This window comes from Pygoscelis adeliae, unplaced genomic scaffold, assembly GCF_000699105.1.
Source record: "Pygoscelis adeliae isolate BGI_AS28 unplaced genomic scaffold, ASM69910v1 Scaffold79, whole genome shotgun sequence".
Lineage (NCBI taxonomy): Eukaryota > Metazoa > Chordata > Aves > Sphenisciformes > Spheniscidae > Pygoscelis > Pygoscelis adeliae.
In genome coordinates this window covers 4,481,265-4,500,247 of record NW_008825532.1, presented here as the reverse complement: position 1 = coordinate 4,500,247, position 18,983 = coordinate 4,481,265, and the positions used below count along the sequence as shown (strand labels likewise).

Below are 18,983 nucleotides of genomic sequence, written 5' to 3'. Positions count from 1 at the left end.
GCTTAATTAATCTGTGTAGAGCAGAGGGCATAATTAATGCCTGCAGTGTACTTTGAGACCCTTGGGTGAAAGGCAGCATGCAGTCGCTGTGCTTTGCCTTTCCAGAGCAAAACCACATGGTTGGGTCTGTGAAAATCATCGCTGGCCGGTACCATGTGCCGTGCGTGGCCATCCCAGGATGGCTGCTCATCGTATTGCGGTATTTGGGGGATTTTTGGTCTCTGCTGGTGCTGTCTCGGGGGGGGCCATGGGCAGATGTAGCCCAACACATCTTCTATCCCCTCCATGCTATGATGCTCCCCGACCGGTGCAAATTGTCACAGGGACATGGAGCCGAGTGGAGAAAAAAATCTCCCCTCGCTCCTTAAAAAGGAGACATCTCCATCTGCTTTCCTGGTGTTTCTACACAGGCTTTTGTAATTTGTTACTGAAATACCTTTGTTTTTCAGCCATTTCTTCAAACAAAGAGGGAAAATTGCCACTAGTTGTTTAGTGTTGGTTTTAGATTAAATCATCCTGCAAAGACTAAGCAAACTGGGCAAAAAAAATGAGTATATTTTGGTAGCTTAAGGACAGCCTGGCAGGTTTCCTTCCTGATATCTATAAAGCTTTTTTTTCCCCTCGCTGTCAGCATTGTTTTTGTGGGTGTTAAACATAAAGGAGAGGAGAACAGATTGCAGGTATGTTGAGTTCCAGCAAAATCAACTGTCATTATTTAAAAAAGCAGCTTTTAACCAAGTCTTTAAAATTACCTCCTCATTTATCAATTGTCAGGTGTAAACCTGCACGTCGTACAGAATTGTTCCCTGTCACACGCCGTCCTGACACCGTCGCACCCGCTCACGCTTTGGGTGATCTGCAGACATTTTACACCACTTACCACCGAGCATTAACAGAAATAAATTAACGCTTTAAAAGCATACATGTTGTATTTCATAGGAGTCAGGCAGGATATTTGGAAAGGAAAGAAATGTAAATAGAATGAAATTCTTAAGCAAGATTATTGATATGACAGGACTAAAGAGCTTGGGTTTCTGTGAAAAGTGCCTCTTTTCATCCCTCTAATAAGTCCATTACTTGCACTCGGGAATATTTTAAGGTCCTTTTCATGCTGAATCTGGAGTTGAGCATGCTTTGCATTTCAAGCTTTGTCTATGAATCAGTAGAAGCCAAAGTTATTTCTGCTTTAAAATAACAGGAGCAGGGAACAGCTAATCTCTTTTCATTCTGAGTCCTTACATTATTTTACTGGACAGAGTTTGTGTTGGCTACAAAACAGGGCATTCACAAAATCTATGAGAAGGAATTTAGTCTAAGAATGAAGCCTAGATTGCAGTATGCATAAAGACTCCTTCTCCTAAGGCCATTAAGAAATTCCAAATCTGAGCTATTTTGAACAGTGACATTAAATTAGCCTTGCTAATTCCAGTAATTCAAGCCCATAGCTGAGTTTACAAATCTACTAGATGAGGCCTTCCCATAATTACAATCTCAATGTGCTTTTCAGCTAAGGTGAGTTGGCACAAAAAAAGATAAATAAATAAAAGGGGGGAAAATGCTCTTTCTGTTCTGGCTTTTGAGATGAATATCTCTAAAGAACAGTTAACTGGCTGTATTGCACCAATAAGACGTCCCCTCTCCTGGACTGGTAAGTTCATTTTGCCTCTAATGTGCAAGTGAAATGCCGAAAAGAGACTGGATTTTTCCCTGCTTTGTTTTTTCTGTTGTCTCTTTTCAAAGGAGCATTGGTGCTGCTGGTGCTTGTAGATCGGTTTTTAGTTGTTTATTTACAGGTAGTAATTCCTACTGGGAAAAGAAAGAGTCTGACTGTGTTACCCTCTTTCATGGGGGGAAAAAAGAACACCCTTTGGTGGATAAATTCAGGTTAGAGCAGGTGGAGCAACAATACAAAGCAGCAACCCCCCTTATTCCTCTGGAGAAGAAGCTGATTTCCAAATCCTAACACAGCTAGACATTCCCAGAGTGATGGAAAGGTTTTGAGGATATGTTTTCAAAGCCATAAGGCACAAAACCATGAAACAAATAAAAATTGAGTGCGTTATTTAAAAGGGTGTTAATTTTATTAGAACTGAGCTGAGCTAATGTAAGGGTGAACGTAAGTATTCACATCAGCACTTAACTCGGGCTGCAATGTTCATAAAATCTCCTTTTGATCGAGCTGTAAGTGTTTTGATCCTTATTCTGTGAGCATCATTCAAAGTGACCTAACTGTAGCTCCAAACAGGCATCTGCAGCTGCAGAAGTCCTTGAGCAATAACAGGTCAGGAACTTGAACGCGTGCTCTGCCGGGAATGCTAATATTGCAATCTTTTTTTTTTTTTTTGTTCCAAATGAGAATGAATGCACAAAAACTCTGACGAAATGAAAATTCCCAACAGATAATTGTTCTGCCACCACTGACTGTGGATACTTGAGTCAAAATATTAAAAAAAATGCTGATTCTAATCTATCAGAATAATAATAACATGGCTGCTAAATATTTTTATATAATTGGCACGAGTGTTTGGCCTTTCTCCCATTGATAATGTTGTCACCATTGGCACAGCCGAGTGAAACATCTTGATTTTTAGAAGACCACCCTGATTTAAGAGGACATTTTTCTGCTGGGCACTCGTGGGGCTGGGTGCAGCTCCTGCAGCTCAGAAAATCGCGGCCGCACATTGCACGGTCACGCGGAGCCTGTTCGGAAAAGGGATGGACTAAAAAGCGTGCAGGAGGCTGGCAGGCACCTTCTCCTCTCCCTGATGCAGGCAGATTTCCTGCCACTGATGCATGTTGCCCGTACTCAGGTAAATGCAGCAGATAATGCCCCAAAATAGTGTTTAGGGCAAAATCAGGTAGAAACAGCTGTGCTGTTTTCAGGGGCTGGAGGAAGCTGCCGTTGCTCCCCGAGGCCGGGGTGATGGCCGAGGAGGAATGCGGTGGGGTGGTGCAGGGCACGAACCCATCTCTTTTCCCTTTCCTGGGAGGGTGGGAGAGGAGGGAGGCTGAAATGCAATTCTTGATTTCCAGGAAACTTTTATCTCTAATCTCTGTAATCTGTTTTAGAGAGGATTTTGTATTTTTCAAGAGATTTACAAAGTGGATTACGTAGCCTTTTTATTTTGATTTTCCACCATAATTGTGACATTCCTGAGACTGAGCCATGAGTGCTACAGATAGGATGGAAGGGGAGGCATTTGTGGATTTGGACCTCAGAGTTCTCTTGTGTTGTCATCTCCTTGTTTCACTGCTGTGCCGATGGATGTGTCACCAGAGCAATTTGCGTGCTCCCACATGAGCTGCACGGCACCATCCCGGGTACCCTCTGTGGCTGCACGTACAAGCTGACCTGGGGAGGTGCTGGGCAGGAGCCCGGGGCTGATCCCCTCCCTCCCTTGCTCCCTCCTCCTGGGGTAGACACAGCCAAGGTGGTCTCCTTGAGCTCCACTGTGGTCCCAGCCCTGAGCACTGGTTTGACGAGGTCCCAGCCGCAGGTCCCCAAGCATGATGGGGAGCCCCATGGCTCCCAGGAAAGAGCAAGTGTGAGGAGATGGAACTGGCACAGCCTGAGCACCGCAGCCACGGTGTCCTGGTGTTCAGCTGGGATGACGCTGGGTTTTCCATCGGAGCTACCACTGCTGTCCAGCTCTAGCTTTCAGCACCATCGTTCCAGTGGTGCTTTGGGCCCAGGGTTTGCTCTTGGTCTGGAAGGGAGGCAAGAAGCAGGAATCGGCCCCGGTTTTGCATCAGATGTTACACGCACCTGGTAAACAGCTGGGTTTAATTTGGGTCTTTCTCTGCAGCCATGCAGAAGGTAGTGCAAAGCCAGGTCCTGGTTTCAGACTTCAGTGGCTGTTCCTGGGGCTTCTTCCAGCACGCAGCACAGGGAACATGACCCGAAGCTGTTAAAAAGTTCCAGCCTATGAACCCAACCCTTCTTTTTCTATATAAAGTGGGAAAGTCGGGTACAGTGATGTTTCCCAGGGCCTCCTGCATTACCCCGTTTTTATAGGTTGAAGTCACTTTAATGTTGTTTTAATGCAGAGCCAGGGTTTATTTTATTTATTTATTTATTTATTTTAGCAGCTTAACGCAATTAAAGAAGCCGGGCAGTGCTGTAGCCTCTCGGCTCACTTCCCTTGGCAGCACTCTCACCTCAACCTGTGCTCCGCAAACGTTCCCCCAGCACGGGCAGGGGGAGCTTGCTCTCCATCTGCACCGGTGATCCTGGGCAGTGTAAGAGCACAAAACCTCGGGGAGTTTCTCCAGGAGTGGAGGCAGGCTGAGCAGATGTGTGTGAACCGCCATGCCTGAGCCTATCTGCCAGCTCCACCTGTGGGCTGAGCAGGTATGTCCATGCCCAACCCAAATTCTTGGGTTATGACCTGCAATCTCACTCCAGATATTTTCCTTGGCGTCATGAGTTGTAGCCTGGTGGAGTCTCTGTCAGTTTGATCCCCGGGCTGGGAGCACTGCTCAGGTGCTTTCTTTACATGCATGCTCAAGGAACAAAACACCAGCCACCTTTGATTTTTCTTCTCCTTACAAGAATAAGGGAATGATGGATGTCCAGGGGTTTTTGACTAAGCGTAGACATTGCACAAAGTCCTGGTCCCTTCTGATCAAAGAGGCACGTTTCTGCTTGCCTACTTGGAGAATGAATGCCACGAACCCTGGTCTCCGTGTCCTGGGCCCCACTTGAGTCTGGTTTCCGCACGCGGTGAGTCACAAAGGAGGGTGTCAGATGTTCCTGGGTGCCGTAACACCACCATGGGTTTTCTGATCAAGCATTGAAAAACATCATTCTGCCTTGAGGGCTGCTTTTAGCAGCTGGCATCTGGAAGGCAGGGACCATTGCCGTTCCCCTTAGGACTGTGTCTTGGCAGGTCTGGCTAGTACATGAATGTCACTAAATGTCCCGAGCTTGGAAAGTTGAAGGCCAGCAGGTAGCAAGCAAGAGCTGCCTGTCCTGGTCATGCCGTAGCAAAGAGCTTTTGGGGGAGCAAAGATGAAAGAGAAAATTTTGTTTTGGTGTGATGATGATGTTTTTGGTCATTAGAGGAAATTTGAAGCTTTTCATTTTGCTCTGTTGTCACTGGGAACGTTGCCTCCCAAAATCAAGGCTGTTCTGAGATGTCTCAGGTGCAAGTGGAGTGATCAGAAGGGATCGCTTTGTGGGCTTAGACCTTGAAGGTCTCCAAAGAGGGAGAGGTTGACGCCACAACTGGGTGGGCTGAGATACATGGGTGATCTGCAGAAACATTGCCTGACCCAGTCCTATATTGCTACCTCATAAATCACTTCACTTCCATTCATACTCTTCTGTTTCCAGCTTTTCCTCTTTTTCTTTCTTGACTCCTGCCTTTGTAGATGCTTTTGGCTGTCTATGTTTAGCTCCCTATTTTTCAGTTCTTCTCTCCTAATTCCTTTAGGTAGCAGCTCTTTTTCTGGACAGTACAGCTGGAAATCAGACCGGGGCGTGCTGCTTCATCATCAAACTACAAGGACTCCGGCACTTCCATATAATAATGCTAATGAGATTTGTTAATTTTTAATAGATTACATGAGCGCATTTTGCTAAACATATGTTTGTGGCTCTACTCTGCGAGTACAGTTCAGAAACTCTTTCACTTGCTGCCAAAGGGAAAATGATTAATGCAATTGCAGATGCCAGATTCTCTTCGGGGTAAATCCACAGCACACCAAGGAGCAAAGAGGAATTTAATGAGTACGTTTCCAAAGTAAACATAGGCCCAGGTCATAAATGATAGCCCTTTTCACCACCAGCCTCTGGCCAAGGTGGGTTGGAGGAGTAGTCGCTTGAATTGGGGTCATGGTGCAGCCCGTCTGCCTGTGCCATGTGATGTGTTGGGTTTTTGGGGGTGTTTTGTCCCTTTGCCCCTTTGAAAGCTTGAGGACATCGTGGACGAGACTTCTGTGGTAGTGCTGGAGGTTGGGGAGCCAGGGTGCGCATACTGGCTGCCTCTCAGAGCTTATGGCCGATTGCCTCGTGTACCCTGAGCAGCACCTGGTTGCACCCCCTGGTGTGGGGCTGAGCTGGAGCTTCCTCACCTCTCCGTGCTAGATAACTTGGTCCCCCCAAATCAACCTGGTTGCTGCCCTCCAGATTGCTTCAATCCCGGGGGAACTTCCCCCGAATCGGTGCTGGTTTTATGGTGGTGCCTGTGGTCTTCGGGTCGCCCGCGAACACATGCTGCAGACTGCAGGCCATCAGCGGCACACCGGCAGCCGGGATGTGTCGAAGAGGTGAGCGGGGGAGAAGTCTTGGTTTGCAAATCAGCAATCTCAAACCTGATTCCCTTGGGTTTCTGCCCAGGAAGTTGGTTTTACCGCTCGCTGCTGAGCTGCACCAGGCTCCCTCGGCCACGTTGCCGACGGCAGCAGGATGGTGTTGAGCCGGATTTTTTCTTCTTTTTTTTCCAAATCTGTATTGCCAAGAGCCGCACCTCCTAAATTGCTGCGGGGGAGGTGGAAAAGCAGAGGCACAAGACCATGCACATGCTGCGCATCCATCTCGGTGATCTCACAACCATGCCAACACAAGCATCGTGGCCAGCCCCGGCTCAGCGCTTTAATTACATGCTGGCGCGGCCGCACCTATGGCTGGGCTGTTGCAGCCCATTGCGCAAGAAGACAACTGGCAAACCTGTTGGTGCTCCAGGATTTTAGTGGTAATAAGCCAGAGGGCAAAACCTCCCTGGTGAGATGAAACCGTGTTTGGCTAGGCATTTGGAAGAGTTTAAGGTGTTTTGGAGAAGCAGAGGGTTGGGGATCCCGGTGCTCTCTGTGCAGTCGTGACTGTGTAACTCCATGGATGCGTTCAGACGTCGTCTTTGTGGATGCAGAGGTGTGTTTGTAGTATGAGCTGTTTACATGAGAAAGCCAGGTAGCTGGAGGCTGAAGTGAGCAGAGCTTTTTGTGTTCCAACAGGAATAGTTTGGGATGAAATTGGACTGTTCTAGATTTCAGGTGCAAACACCTGTGAGAGTGAAGTGGTTGGTGCTGTAGAGATGGAGAGACTTGGGAGCCAGGGCCAGGCAGTCTGATCTGTGGGATTACAGGCTCTTAGGCTTCACCTTGTAATGAGTCAACAGCTTGGGCTTGACTCAAACACCTATCCCTTTAAGAAAACCAGTCTTGCTTTGGAGACAGCCAGAGTCTACTGCATCTATTGGCAACTTGTGCCCCACATTGATGAGGCTTGCTGCCTAAAAAAACTAAATAAAGCGATGCACCCCAGAGAGGATTCTAATTTTTGTTGGCAATGGTAGCATGTGCGTTCCTAGACAAATCCTGAAGGACATGCGCAGGCAGATGTTCACAACTGACCATGAGAGCTGCAGGAGCTTGCCAAGCTGCCCGACTTGTCTCTGACGTTTCGACTCGATGCGTTTTGTGCTTATTGGAAACACATGGTCACGATCCATTCCCTGGTCCCTTCACACCACAGACTTTCCATCATTTGCAAACAAGGGCCATCACCACGTCCCCGCAAGTGCTTTGGCCCATTTGGCAGCCTCGTTTGGTGAACACGCTGCGTTAGGCACAATGGTTTTGCCCGTGTGGGGATCCTCTTCGCACCCGTCGCCGCTGCGTGGGGCACCAGCAGATCCAACAAGTGACACCACAAAGCGGTTGTCATGCGTGGCCATCAGTTACGACTCTGTTACTATATTAGGTCCATCGCTGGAGCCATCTGCCGGGGCAGGCTTGGCAGGCGGGCAGCCCAGATGCCTGCCTGTGAGATGACATTCCCTGGCTCTGGGCTCTGGGCAGCAGCCGAGCCAGCCCGCGGGAGCCGGCAGTGTCCTCTCGGAGGTCATTTGCCGGAGAGGCATTTGCTGTCAGTTCTTTGCTTAAGACTGTGTTGCCCTTTTAGGGGTGAAAAGGGATGTTTCGGTAGGCAGCGGTGGATGGCACAGGGTAACACTGCCTGCGTGCCAGTACTCATCCTCCCGGCTTCTGCGCCAGCTACCACGGGACTTTTATGTCAACTCAAAAACCAATCTCCTCGCAGTTCAGCCGTCTTTTGTAGCTGTCTCCAAAGCTAGTGTGGTTCAGCAAGAAGAGTTTTTTAATGATTCCTGCCCGATAAGCTTGTGCAGAGTCGGTACGCCTAATTCTAGTCCTAATCCGTGGAAAAATGCCGCCGCTTCATTTTGCGGGTGCGGAAAGTGCATGTTGTAGAGCTGGCAGCAGGTTTTGTCATCCACAGTGCGAGACCATTGAAGCTTTTGCCGTCCTGGGAGCAAAGCGCAGGAGCTTTGTGTTAGAGGGGCTTTTGTTACAAAAGATGCTTCCGGAGGGACCAGCTTGTGTTCGGCTGGAGACCTTTCACCAGCTGCGTAAGGACTCCGGGAAACGGCACGGCACGCTTGCTTGGCTTGCATGCAGGAAAAAAAAAAAGCAGAGCTAATGATTGACTATTATTTTAAGGGGATTATCTAATCCGCAGCCCAGAGGACAAGAGGGGCCAAAATGAATGAAGATTGAATACGTAATTAGTGCAGATTGTTGGGAATACCCTCTGGACTCCAACTGATTATAAACAGAAACAGATTTTTCTAGTTTCCCCCCCCCCAAAAAAAAAGCTTTAGCAGGCCAAAGGGCCACTTTGTAGCAGAAACTATTGCAAATTAAGTGGGTGATCACATCTGGGGCAGCGGAGACGTTTAATGTAGAAGATGGCTGGTGAGCGGGGAGGTGCAGGAGCAGCTTCTCTGGCGTTATTTTGCAGCATAGAGGCAGAGTTTTGGGTGGAAGTGACCGAAATGGCATATGTGAGAGGTGAGTTTCTGTTACCCCACCAGCCATCCTGCAGCTCCATCCCTGGTGCTGCGGCTCCTTCTCTCCTGGCAGCTGTGGGAGCAGGAGGTGACCTGGACTAACCAGGGATCCTAACGAAGGCTGGAAACCGTAATGAAGCCCTCTCAAGAAGTACCTGCTTAGGAGCATTTGCTAATTTGGATTCCTGGATTTGAATTATTGTTGTTGTTGTTGTTAGTATTATTATTATTTTTAATGTTGTTATTGGCCGGACCTGGTTATCAGCTGCCTCTGGTCTGTTAGAGGCTAATACTTTTTATTTTCCTTTCCTCCTATGTGCCAAAGGTCAGTAGAAGTTAAGTGAAAGGGATTTGCAAGAGTTACAGATCCATTATTAATACAAAATAAAAGATGTATGGCTAAATCCATCAAGCCTAAAAATACTATTGGGCACAAATAAGCCCAGAGAAGGAAACAATGGAAGGAACAGCGGATACAAACGGCATACCCAAGCACTAAACTTCTGAAGCAGTTAAACAAGGCTAGGAAAATAGCTCTCAAATCTCTGATGACAAGAGGGTTTCTGTTCCCTTCTCTTCAATTTGGTCAAAGAGGATGAATGAGAGAATCGCCATTCCCATTTGGGTGCAATGCCACGATTTAAAAAATTACCCTCACTCAAATTCAGGTGAAATCCCAGAATATGAAAAATTCCCATGTAAAAGAATACGTCTGAAATGATCATTTTGGTATGCTTTGGCTGAATGTTTCCAAAATGATTCAGCTGCTGCATTGCGAACCACGCAGGAACTCGCATTTCATAAATTACGTACCTTTAAAAGGGAACGTCAAAACCCTTTGTGCTGTTAAGGACCTTGCTGAAACGCGCTTGTTTCAAGTTTCTTTTCTAAACTGAAGGCAAGGGTAGTTACTCAGTTCCCGTGGATTTTTTTTAGTTTTTGCTAGGATGTCCAATAAGAGAATATTCTGCCCCAAAAGCTCTGCTGACCGGCTGCAGATCGCTGGCCTGGAAGCACACAGGTGCCTGATGGCACTGTGACCCCATGGGGCGTCTTTTAGGTTTTAGGAGTCTTTGGAGTGTGTGGAAACACCTTCCCAAACACACCAGGGCCGGCCATCGTTGCCCTGACAGGATGCTGTACCAGCTGAGGAGTCTTGTGTAAAACAACCAACTGCAAAATAATATCTGCTGTGATTTTATTAACTAAAATCCCTTCACTTATTCTGCAGAAATGAGCTTGGGAAAATACGATGGTGCAGCCAGGCTGCTCCCAAACTGCCCCGAAGCCTGAGCATGCCTTGTGCCAGAGGGACTTTCTGTGCTTGGAAAGCAGCCCGGGATGGGCAGAGGTGGCCTCCTGGCGCATCCCTTTCGTGGTGGCACCTTTTCCTGCTCTGCCCACGGGCGTGCAGCTCTGGAGGACAGCAGCATATCTATACTCTTAAGAATAAAAGCAGGAAAGTTGTGGAGAAGAGGAATCCCAGTATCTGTGGGAATCTCCTGGAGAAGTCAGTTTACCAGGCGGGTTTTTCTTGCACCTGGCCCTTTGTGTGCGTGGAAATCTGCTCCTGTTCAGCCATTTCTGACCCTCTTTGATGGCCTGGGCTGACTCACTTGTCATACTAACATCGTTATGCTTTTGTTTTGCAGTGTTTGGGTATTTTTGATTAAGAAATACTGCCTGTTTGCCTTGGCAGTGGTGCTCCTTGGATTGATGTGGTGGTTTTTAGCTGGAGTGTTTATTCAGCCTCTTGGATTCTTTCTCAGGGGTGGGGTGGGATGATCCAAACCTGTCAGGATGCTGGTGATCTACGAAGGCTTGTGAAAGGCTTGAGCCAGGGTCTCTTCTGATGGAAACCACCAGCTTCCTCCACTTCCAAAGGACAGGCTCTGGGGATGAGACAAACAGGCCTAACTGATTCCCATCCAGGCGAGAAACCTGGACCCTGGAAGGAGATGGCAGCAGCACGAGAAGGGGAGCGAGACCCATTGCCTTGAATCAACCATGGGTGCACCCTCTCGGTCCAGATGCTTGGCAGGTGCAAACACCCCAGGTGGATCTGGCTAATGGCATCTTAAAACACCTTTTGCTTTTTGTCCTCAGCCCTGAGAATTGCTGGTTTCTTGCCTTTCCACATTGTCTATTTGGACTTTTTTATTCCTCCCTGTCCCAGAGGGACAAGGGCAACTGTGACGTACTGCTCAGCAGGTCCTTTGCAGCCAGTGATGGTTGTCACAAGGTTTTCCCCTGTTAATGTCACGCTCCTCTGCCACGACTTTCAAAACTTTTATACTGGACATTTTCTTGGGTTGGAGATCCCATGTGCTTCACCTCAAAGTCCCCATGTTGTAACACCAGCATGCCCGGGGTGCGTGACCCATTCACATTCCGCGCTCTCCAGCGCTTTGATGAGGTGGACAGGGGATGGGATGGATATGTTGTAAGTGCTGCGAGGAGCATATTTTGCACACACTTACGTAAGACTGCAGTAATGCAGAAATGCAGAGCTCCTCGGGTCCTCAAACCAGGAGGTATTTGGTGAGCAAGGCCTTGTGCTGCCTCTGGGTTTGGGGGGACTATTTGTGCTTGCCTGGATTTCCTCACTCCTGCACCCATCCTTGCAGTGTCTGGGGAGCAGACACAGTTTGCATTGCTAAACACCCGCTCCGAAGCTCAGCTGATTTTCTTTGGGAGTAGCTGTCCAGTAAACCAGATCTCCTTATCTCTTCTGTTTTCTTACTGGGGCACCTTATAGTTGTGATTTTTTTGTCTTTCCAAGCATAAGGTTTGGTGTAGGGTACTGGGAGGTGCTCTGGGACCGGGGCTGGGTGCAGGACTGACAAGACGTTTGCTAAGCTCTTCTGGCCCATCCACCCCTGCTGCGATGCCTTCGGCTGCACTCGGACCCAGCTGTCCCCGGCTGCCGGCACGGGCTGCCCCGGGGACCCCAGTGCTGGTGGGGGCTGGATGTGCCATGCGTTGGGATGCCGGCACGCGCTGCCTGTTATTAACCACCTCTCCCCTTCTGCTTTCAGAGCTGGCCTATGACCTGGATATGGATGATGCCTCTGCAAACAAGCAGCTTCTGAATCAGCAAAGCAAAGACGGCACCGCGGTCCCCAGCAGCAACTCTGGGAGCACGGCCCCCCGCCCCGGCCCTGCCGCTGCCGTCACCCTGCTCCTGCCGCTGCTGCTGGGCCACCAGCCGTGAGCGGTGCCGGCGGCATCGCTCAGTGTCTCTCCATGCCTTTTTTTAATGAGGAAGACATTCGGAACCTCTCCTGAAATATATGCACATTTCCAAAGACAGGGCAAATTACTTGAGTTGGTTTTATAAAAGAATATGGTATCTTCACACAAAAAAAAAAACCCTAAAAAAGTGTTTGTTCATGGTAAACTAGTAAATACGTAACAGTGCTTTTTAAAGATAATCCTGTTTAATATAAGAAGGTTGATATTAAATTGTGTTCCTCGCAGCTTTTGAAGACTGAGTTCTCCATTGCTGTTAAGTTGAAGACCATATTTCATCTTGAGTTGTTCGAACCTGCATGGGGTACAGAACACCTACGATTTATGAAATACTCTCAGCAAATATCATCCTAGTTGACTTAATACAGATTTTGTCTGTAGTTCAGGCAGTTTTTGTACTTAGTCCAAATTCAAGGCTCACCCCTAGGAATCTGGCCAGGCACATGGTACGGAGGGTGCGTGAAGACAGGGGAGAGAGAAGGTCAGACATACGGCAGGAGGAAAGATGCTGCGGAAGAGGAGTTGTCGTGCGCCGGGATTGTCGTGGAGACATGCTCCCATGGGCACGAAGCACATTGTGGCAAGTTGCAGATGGTTTTGCTGCTCACCTCCCAGCCAGGTCCTGCGAAGCCCTTCAGTGCAGGCGGCCAGTCCCCTCCAGCATCCCCGTGGCCCATGCAATGCCCTGGTTTTATTCTTCAGAAGCAAAGCACCTCCTTTCCCACGGGAAATCTGCAAACACAGCTCCAGCCAAAGGACAGACAGCGTGGATGTACAGTGTGCTTTATGGGGATGAATAACGGGCGTCCAATGCATTGTGCTATAAGGAAGGAAAAGAAAAGGATTTGCAGGAGCCTGAGGCAGATGAGACTCTTACTCACGTGTTTCTTTGCATGTTACTTCACTTAAGCTATCTCTAAAATAAAGGTCAGTTGCTCTATAAACAGTGTGCTGGAAGTAGCCTCCCATGTGTGCGAGGCGATGCTCTGCCTTGTTCCTGGAGTGGGCAGCCTGGAAAGGCCATCAGTGCCCAGCTCAGGTGCACCATGGAAAGGCTTGGCTTAGTCTGATTAAACGGATGGGCTGGGGCCAGGGAGTGTTTGGTTTGGTTTGGTTCCTGGCCAAAATGGTTGCATATTTGTGTTTAAGATGCTGCCTTTACTAGGGTGATTATATCCGCTGTATCTTAAGCTGCAGTGTGTGCATGTACGCATGCACGCACACGCTCACACACATGTGCATGCTTTAGATATTTCTGTGCCTGAGACCTTTTTAAAAGCAACTTTATGTTTGGGAGAAAGTAGATAAATCCAAACCATGCAATCAGATGGTTTGGAGAGTGGAAACTTCGCCTGTTCTTACTTTGAAGTGGTGGAGCTGATCTGGCTGCCCCTGATTTGAAGCTTTGCAACTCCATGAAGTGCTTCACAAGCCGTGGCAGAGGGAGAGGTGGCTGCTCACCCTGCTTCTCTGCCAGGGGATGTTAACTCCCAGTTCACCGCTCCTGATGGAGAGGAGCAGATCTGGGCTAAGCTCCGGTGTGACCTGCTGGTTAACGGTCAGAGAGCTTTCCTCTGGGTTTCAGACCCCTCGTGGCCCATCCGCATCAGGGTGAGCACCAGGGATGTTTGGGCAGCGCTGATGCCGTACAGTATTCCTGTAAGTGCTGATTTTTTTACATCCATGCCGGTGTGATGTGTATTTGTATACGTGTATTTGTATTTTACATGATAACAAATCAAATTGCAATCCTCTCCGTCTGTCGGGATTGCTGCTTGGTGGGGAGCCCTCGGGTCGAAGGGGTCCCGGTGCACGGGGGTGACGTGGGGCAGAGCCATCGGCGTTGCTGGCAGAGGCGTTTCTTCACCCTCCTGCTGCTTTGCTCTCGCGTTGGCCCAGCTCTCCCCATCATCCTTGCTCTCCGCGCCACAGCTGGCTGTGCCCATGAGCCTCTGCTCCACCAAAGGGAATATTTTATTAGAGCCACTTGAATTCCCATCGCTTCTTCCCTTCTGATCATTTCCTTTCATCCTCCTGGAGCGCTGGGGGTGGGAGCAGGCTGCTGGGTTTGTTTGGAGATGATGTGCTGCCTCTGCCTCACCAGGTATCCCTGGTACCAGCACAGGGACGTTCTCGCCTCTAATACCGTGTCAGAAATAATTCCGTGTGCTGCTTCTTCCTTAGATAAGCAGCAGGATGGGATGGTGGCACCGGCTCTTCTGCAGTGCGAGTCCAGCGTGCTTTCTTTCTCTCTTAGGAAGACGGCGTGGGCTGTCCCTTGCTGTGTGTCACACAAAGCCTGCTGGGTTTCCCACTCTGCATCACTGCAGTGCAATGCTGATGCTTGTCAGCAGAAGACCCCTCTGTAGCGTGCTGAGCCCGGTTTGCTGTTGCATGCACGTGCTGTTTAGCAAAGCTGTGCTTGTTGGAGACTTTGTTACGATAAGACATCACAAAAAAACAGCCTTTGAGCCCGCTACCTGCCAGTTTATAAAATAACGCATTATAACTTGAAGAAAAGCTGTTGAATTTTACCCTGCAGCAGGTTTGTGCACATGTTTTAACAGGGGCTTTGCAAGGGGTGTTCTGACCACCAAGGTGGAGTAAAGCTGGCGTTCAGTTTTGGGCAATGTTTCATTCCCATGTCATGAGAAATAAGGAATAATTGTGTGACCTGTTTTGCCATGGGATGGGACATGTCCATCAGGAGATGGGCACTGTCACCTCCCCTGTGCATGTGTATCTGGAGCTCCACACCTTGTCCCAGGGCTCACCGTTTTAATCGCTAACACACAGTCGAGATCATTTCAATTTTTCTTTATTATTATTATATATATAAGTAATGAGTATATGTATCATATATACACTAATGTATTTATACGAGTCAAGGAGGTGCGGGGCTTCAGCTGATGGTAGGTGCCGGGGGAGCGTCTCGGCTGTGCTCACAGCACCCTGATAATGCGGTGATGTGGCTCCGGCACCGGCGGTGGCCGCATCCGGCCAGTGAGGCGTGTGGCCAGAGTAAATATCTGTCTGGTTTTCTGCCAGCAGGAAAAGCAGCTGAACAGAGAGGTTTATGTCATGGAGGTGCTTCTGGAAAAAAAAAAAGTCGGAAAAAAACCCTTTTCTAGATAATTTCCAGCCCTGCAGTGAAACCCAGAGCCGGTCCTGAGCTGTTGCTGACTCTGAGTTTCCCCGTGCAGAGCCACAGGCTCGTCGGTGCAACACGGCTGCCCTCCGTCTGCCAGCACCCTGTCCTGACAGTGCCTCGTGGGCTTGTCGCCTTGTGCCAGCGCCAGCTGAAGGCCCGGCGACCTTGGGGAAGGTTTCCAGTCGCAGGTGGTCGAGCCCTTACCCCCTGCCAGTTAACCTTAACGCTTCCTGGCCGGTTTGGCAGCTCTCATTAAACTCCAGTGGCAGCAACGGGGTGGCCAGGAGGCTGCCGCCACCGTGCACATCCTGTGTGCGGGCAGGAGTGAGCAGCATCACGCTGCCTGCAAAGCCATTGCATCTCTGGGTGGGTTTGCAAGCAGCCTTGAAAAGGTGGCGAAGCCGGCACCTTTCCCTGTGTCTGAGGGTGGTGATGAGATGCAAACATGTGCTTAGCATGTGTAATGTATTTCTGTACTAACCATGCATCAAATTATAATTTAAAACCAAAATATTTTCGTTGGATGGGAAGTCTCAGTTCATTAATCAATTGACTAATAGTTTAGTGCTGGAATGGTATAATCTAACGCACTTAACAGCTGCTAGAAACAGCTGGTGCTTATGGCTAGTGCTGTTTTGGGAAGTGTCTCAGTTTTGTTTTTCAGGGAGTTTTTCAGAATTGCTCGTTCATCTCCGTGAGCAAAGCCCTCAAGCGCTCTGGAGCGGGGACCCAGTGGGGATGTGGGACTGGATTCACTGGGGCTTCCAACCGAAACAAAATCCCCCTTGCACGGAGGATGCAGAGAGCACCAGCTGTGTCTGCAAATGTGGCAGCTGGACACAGGGGTGTTCCTGCAGGTTTGCATAAGGGGGACACGCATAATCCTGTACTGTCAGGTGTTTTGATTTGCTTTTGAGTCAAAACGGGTGCATGCTGAGCTACGGGTACGGCAAGGGAGATGCCACCAACCGAGAGGGCAATTCCCAGCTGGTCCCCAACTTCGGGGGCGCCCGGTTGGGGCACAGGCCAGGGTCCTGGCAAGGTGGCATGCTGGGGACTGCTGTGTTGGGAGGGGAGGAGGTGACCGCCTTGCACTGCCTCCTTGCCCTGCTTTCTCGGCAGCTGCTGGTCCATGGTGAGACCTTCTCAGCCACGCGGAGGGGTGTGTGTGTGGGGGCAGTCCCGGGGCAGAAGAGGCAGGAGGAGCAGGGTGACGAGCAGACGGGGACCAGACGTAGGATGTTGCATAAGTCTCTAAAGTAAAATACAGGAAACCACACAAAGACCTCAAAATGCTCGAAACAGACACACGTGCGCTGCTGAGACGCCTCCTTCCAACCTCAGAGCACGTAGCTTGGTGGTGGGACCAGGCATGGCCAAGTCCACTGGACGAGTCCTGCCCTGAAGGCCATCTAGCTCACCTAAGCTAAAGCATCTCAGAAATATCATTTGGTTCCCAAACATTTGGGTGCTTTGGTGGGAATTTCCCTGACCTTTCCAGCAGCACTGAAGCTTAATGATTGACAAATACTGCTAAAGCTTTACCAGATCACGAGCCACACACTCCAGAAGCAGGTGTCCGTTCCCAGAAACCCAGTGATTTTTCAGTGTGAGCTCCACAGCTGGGATTGACTCGGCTGGACATCAGCAAATTCACAAATCCTTCTTGTGCGTTATTTGTTGCTTTAGCAAGGAGCCAGGTATGGAGGTGTTGGGGGGGTGAAATCCTCAGCCAGAGGAATGAGGTAAAACCATCACGTTGAAGGGTGCTCACTGGTCCTCAGCATGGGAATTTGGATTTTCTATTAGGGACACAGTGAAACTCTCCGTGTGAAGACAAGTGGTGGGTTTCGTTCAGCTCCAGCCTGTGGCTTGCTCATGGGAGACCTCACTAAGAAGTAAAAGTGGGGAAAAAACCCCAACAAACCAAACCCACAAACAACTCCCTAAATAAGCTTGTCAAAATGTTACTGAAGGACATTGCCCAGAGGTGAGCTAACTGAAATTTTGATATAGGCAGATGAAGCGGCTCTGGCATGTTTATACAGTCAGCAAATTTGCTGCCTTAAAAAAAAAACAAACAGAAAAGCAGTCAGTATTAATCAAATATAGTTTATTTTGTCAAACATTGTATCCTTTTGTAAATAAACATCTTGGTGTTTTTTTCTGAGAGCTTGCTAGGATCTGAAGTACACATCCATGCCTCTGGGCTGCAAAGCGCTGTGTCCCACAGCCCTTCCTGAGGGCTAACACCATTCCCATGAAAGCCATCGTGCCCGGTTCCCGGCAAGGCTCCCCGTGAAGCGTGTGCCGGCCCTGCAGACCAAAAACTTTGGAGAGGAAAAAAAAATGCTTGCTGCTGTGGGTTTTTTCCTCCCGGGCATTGTGCAGTGGGGTGGGAGCTGGCGCTGGTACCCAAGAGCACTTTGTGGGAAAGAAAGGGCCCCGTTAGGGACTACTCAGGGTTATTTCAGATGCTCCTTGTTGGCCACAGGGACACAGAAGAGTTCTGCCGAATGCTCCAGCACGTTCCCAGTGTTGAACATCAGATTTTTCCATAGCAGAAGTACAGACCTAGCCTCTATGCCCCAGTTTAGTGGCTGTCACCTCCCTCGTAGGAGCCCAGCAGAGACCTCAACAACTGCTTGCAGCAAGTCAACACGTTTGGGGATCTCTGCCAGCAGTTTTTGTTTGCTTTCGCTGTCCTTTTTGCTGTTATTATTTCAGCGTGCAAAGATGCTGCACATCCAGAAAGGAAATCGCTGCTGGATCCGAGCGGCACAACCACCCTTTGCATCCAGCTCTCTGCAGGCAAATCACTAACAAGAAGTTGAAAGCCTGCCTGTAGCAGCCTGTATCCCTTCAGTGTCATATTATATTACCATCCACCATGTTAGCAAATGGGAAAATAAACACGGTCTGGATAGCAAAGCAAGGGGCTGTTTAATTACAGATGTTAAGAAGAATGACGTTTGTGTACATTCCACCCAGAAGTGGATTAAAGTGGTGACCTTTCCCGTGGTGTGAAATGGGTTTGTTGTGGAGCGCAGGCATCTTGTGTCACTTCAAGATCTGCCAGACATTTCGTTGCCCCTGTTGTTTATGGTTAACGTTGGATGATGTCTCTTGAAGCTGAATCTCAGCAGCTGACAGTGTTTTCTGAGAACTTGTCATCTGGACTCTATCTAGCAAAATTCCTGGTATTGGGTGTATTTGTTCCTATTTGAAGGAAAAACAATGTTTTCTGGAAAAAAAAAAAAGTAAAGGGAGGATGGTGGCATAAGCAACTCATAATGTTGAGCTGAAACCTGCAGAAGGATCCAGGATTTGGCCCAGGGTGCCAGACCCGTGGCGTGAGTCACCACTATTGCCTGTCAATGTGTGTGTGATAAACATCCCCCGAGCGTAGTAGCCAGCGCAGACACTTCACTGTGGCGGTCCCACAGGGGCCTCGGGGCCGGCTTTGCTGTGCACGGCCTCCCGCAACCGTGTCAGAGGAGAGGGATGCTATTTCCAGTCCACCAAGGTGCAATGCTTCTTGCTCCCTTGCTGCAGGCTGGTATTTACTGTGCCAAACATGCAACCAGCCAGTTCTTCACTGTTCTGCTCCTGGCGAGGATGATAAAGCAGGAGGGCAAGGGAAGAAGAGCTTTCACACCAGTATCACCAGCCTCGGTGGCGTGAAATCCCCAGCAAAGGGCTTGCTCATGACCTTGCTGCACATCAGAGCAAGCCCAGGCTGGGCACTGCAATCGAAGAGGCCCATGGAA

General features: G+C 49.1%; 1 protein-coding gene across 1 annotated transcript in view; it reads left to right on the top strand.

Moving 5' to 3' along the window:
- The window catches only part of GPC3 (glypican 3), a 147,348-nt gene extending 135,324 nt beyond the window's left edge, over nt 1-12,024 (top strand). Inside the window, exon 8 of the mRNA XM_009331761.1 lies at nt 11,849-12,024. Within this exon, the coding sequence (XP_009330036.1) occupies nt 11,849-12,024 (176 nt within the window). The remainder of the gene's footprint in view (nt 1-11,848) is intronic.
- The last annotated feature ends 6,959 nt before the right edge of the window (nt 12,025-18,983 follow it).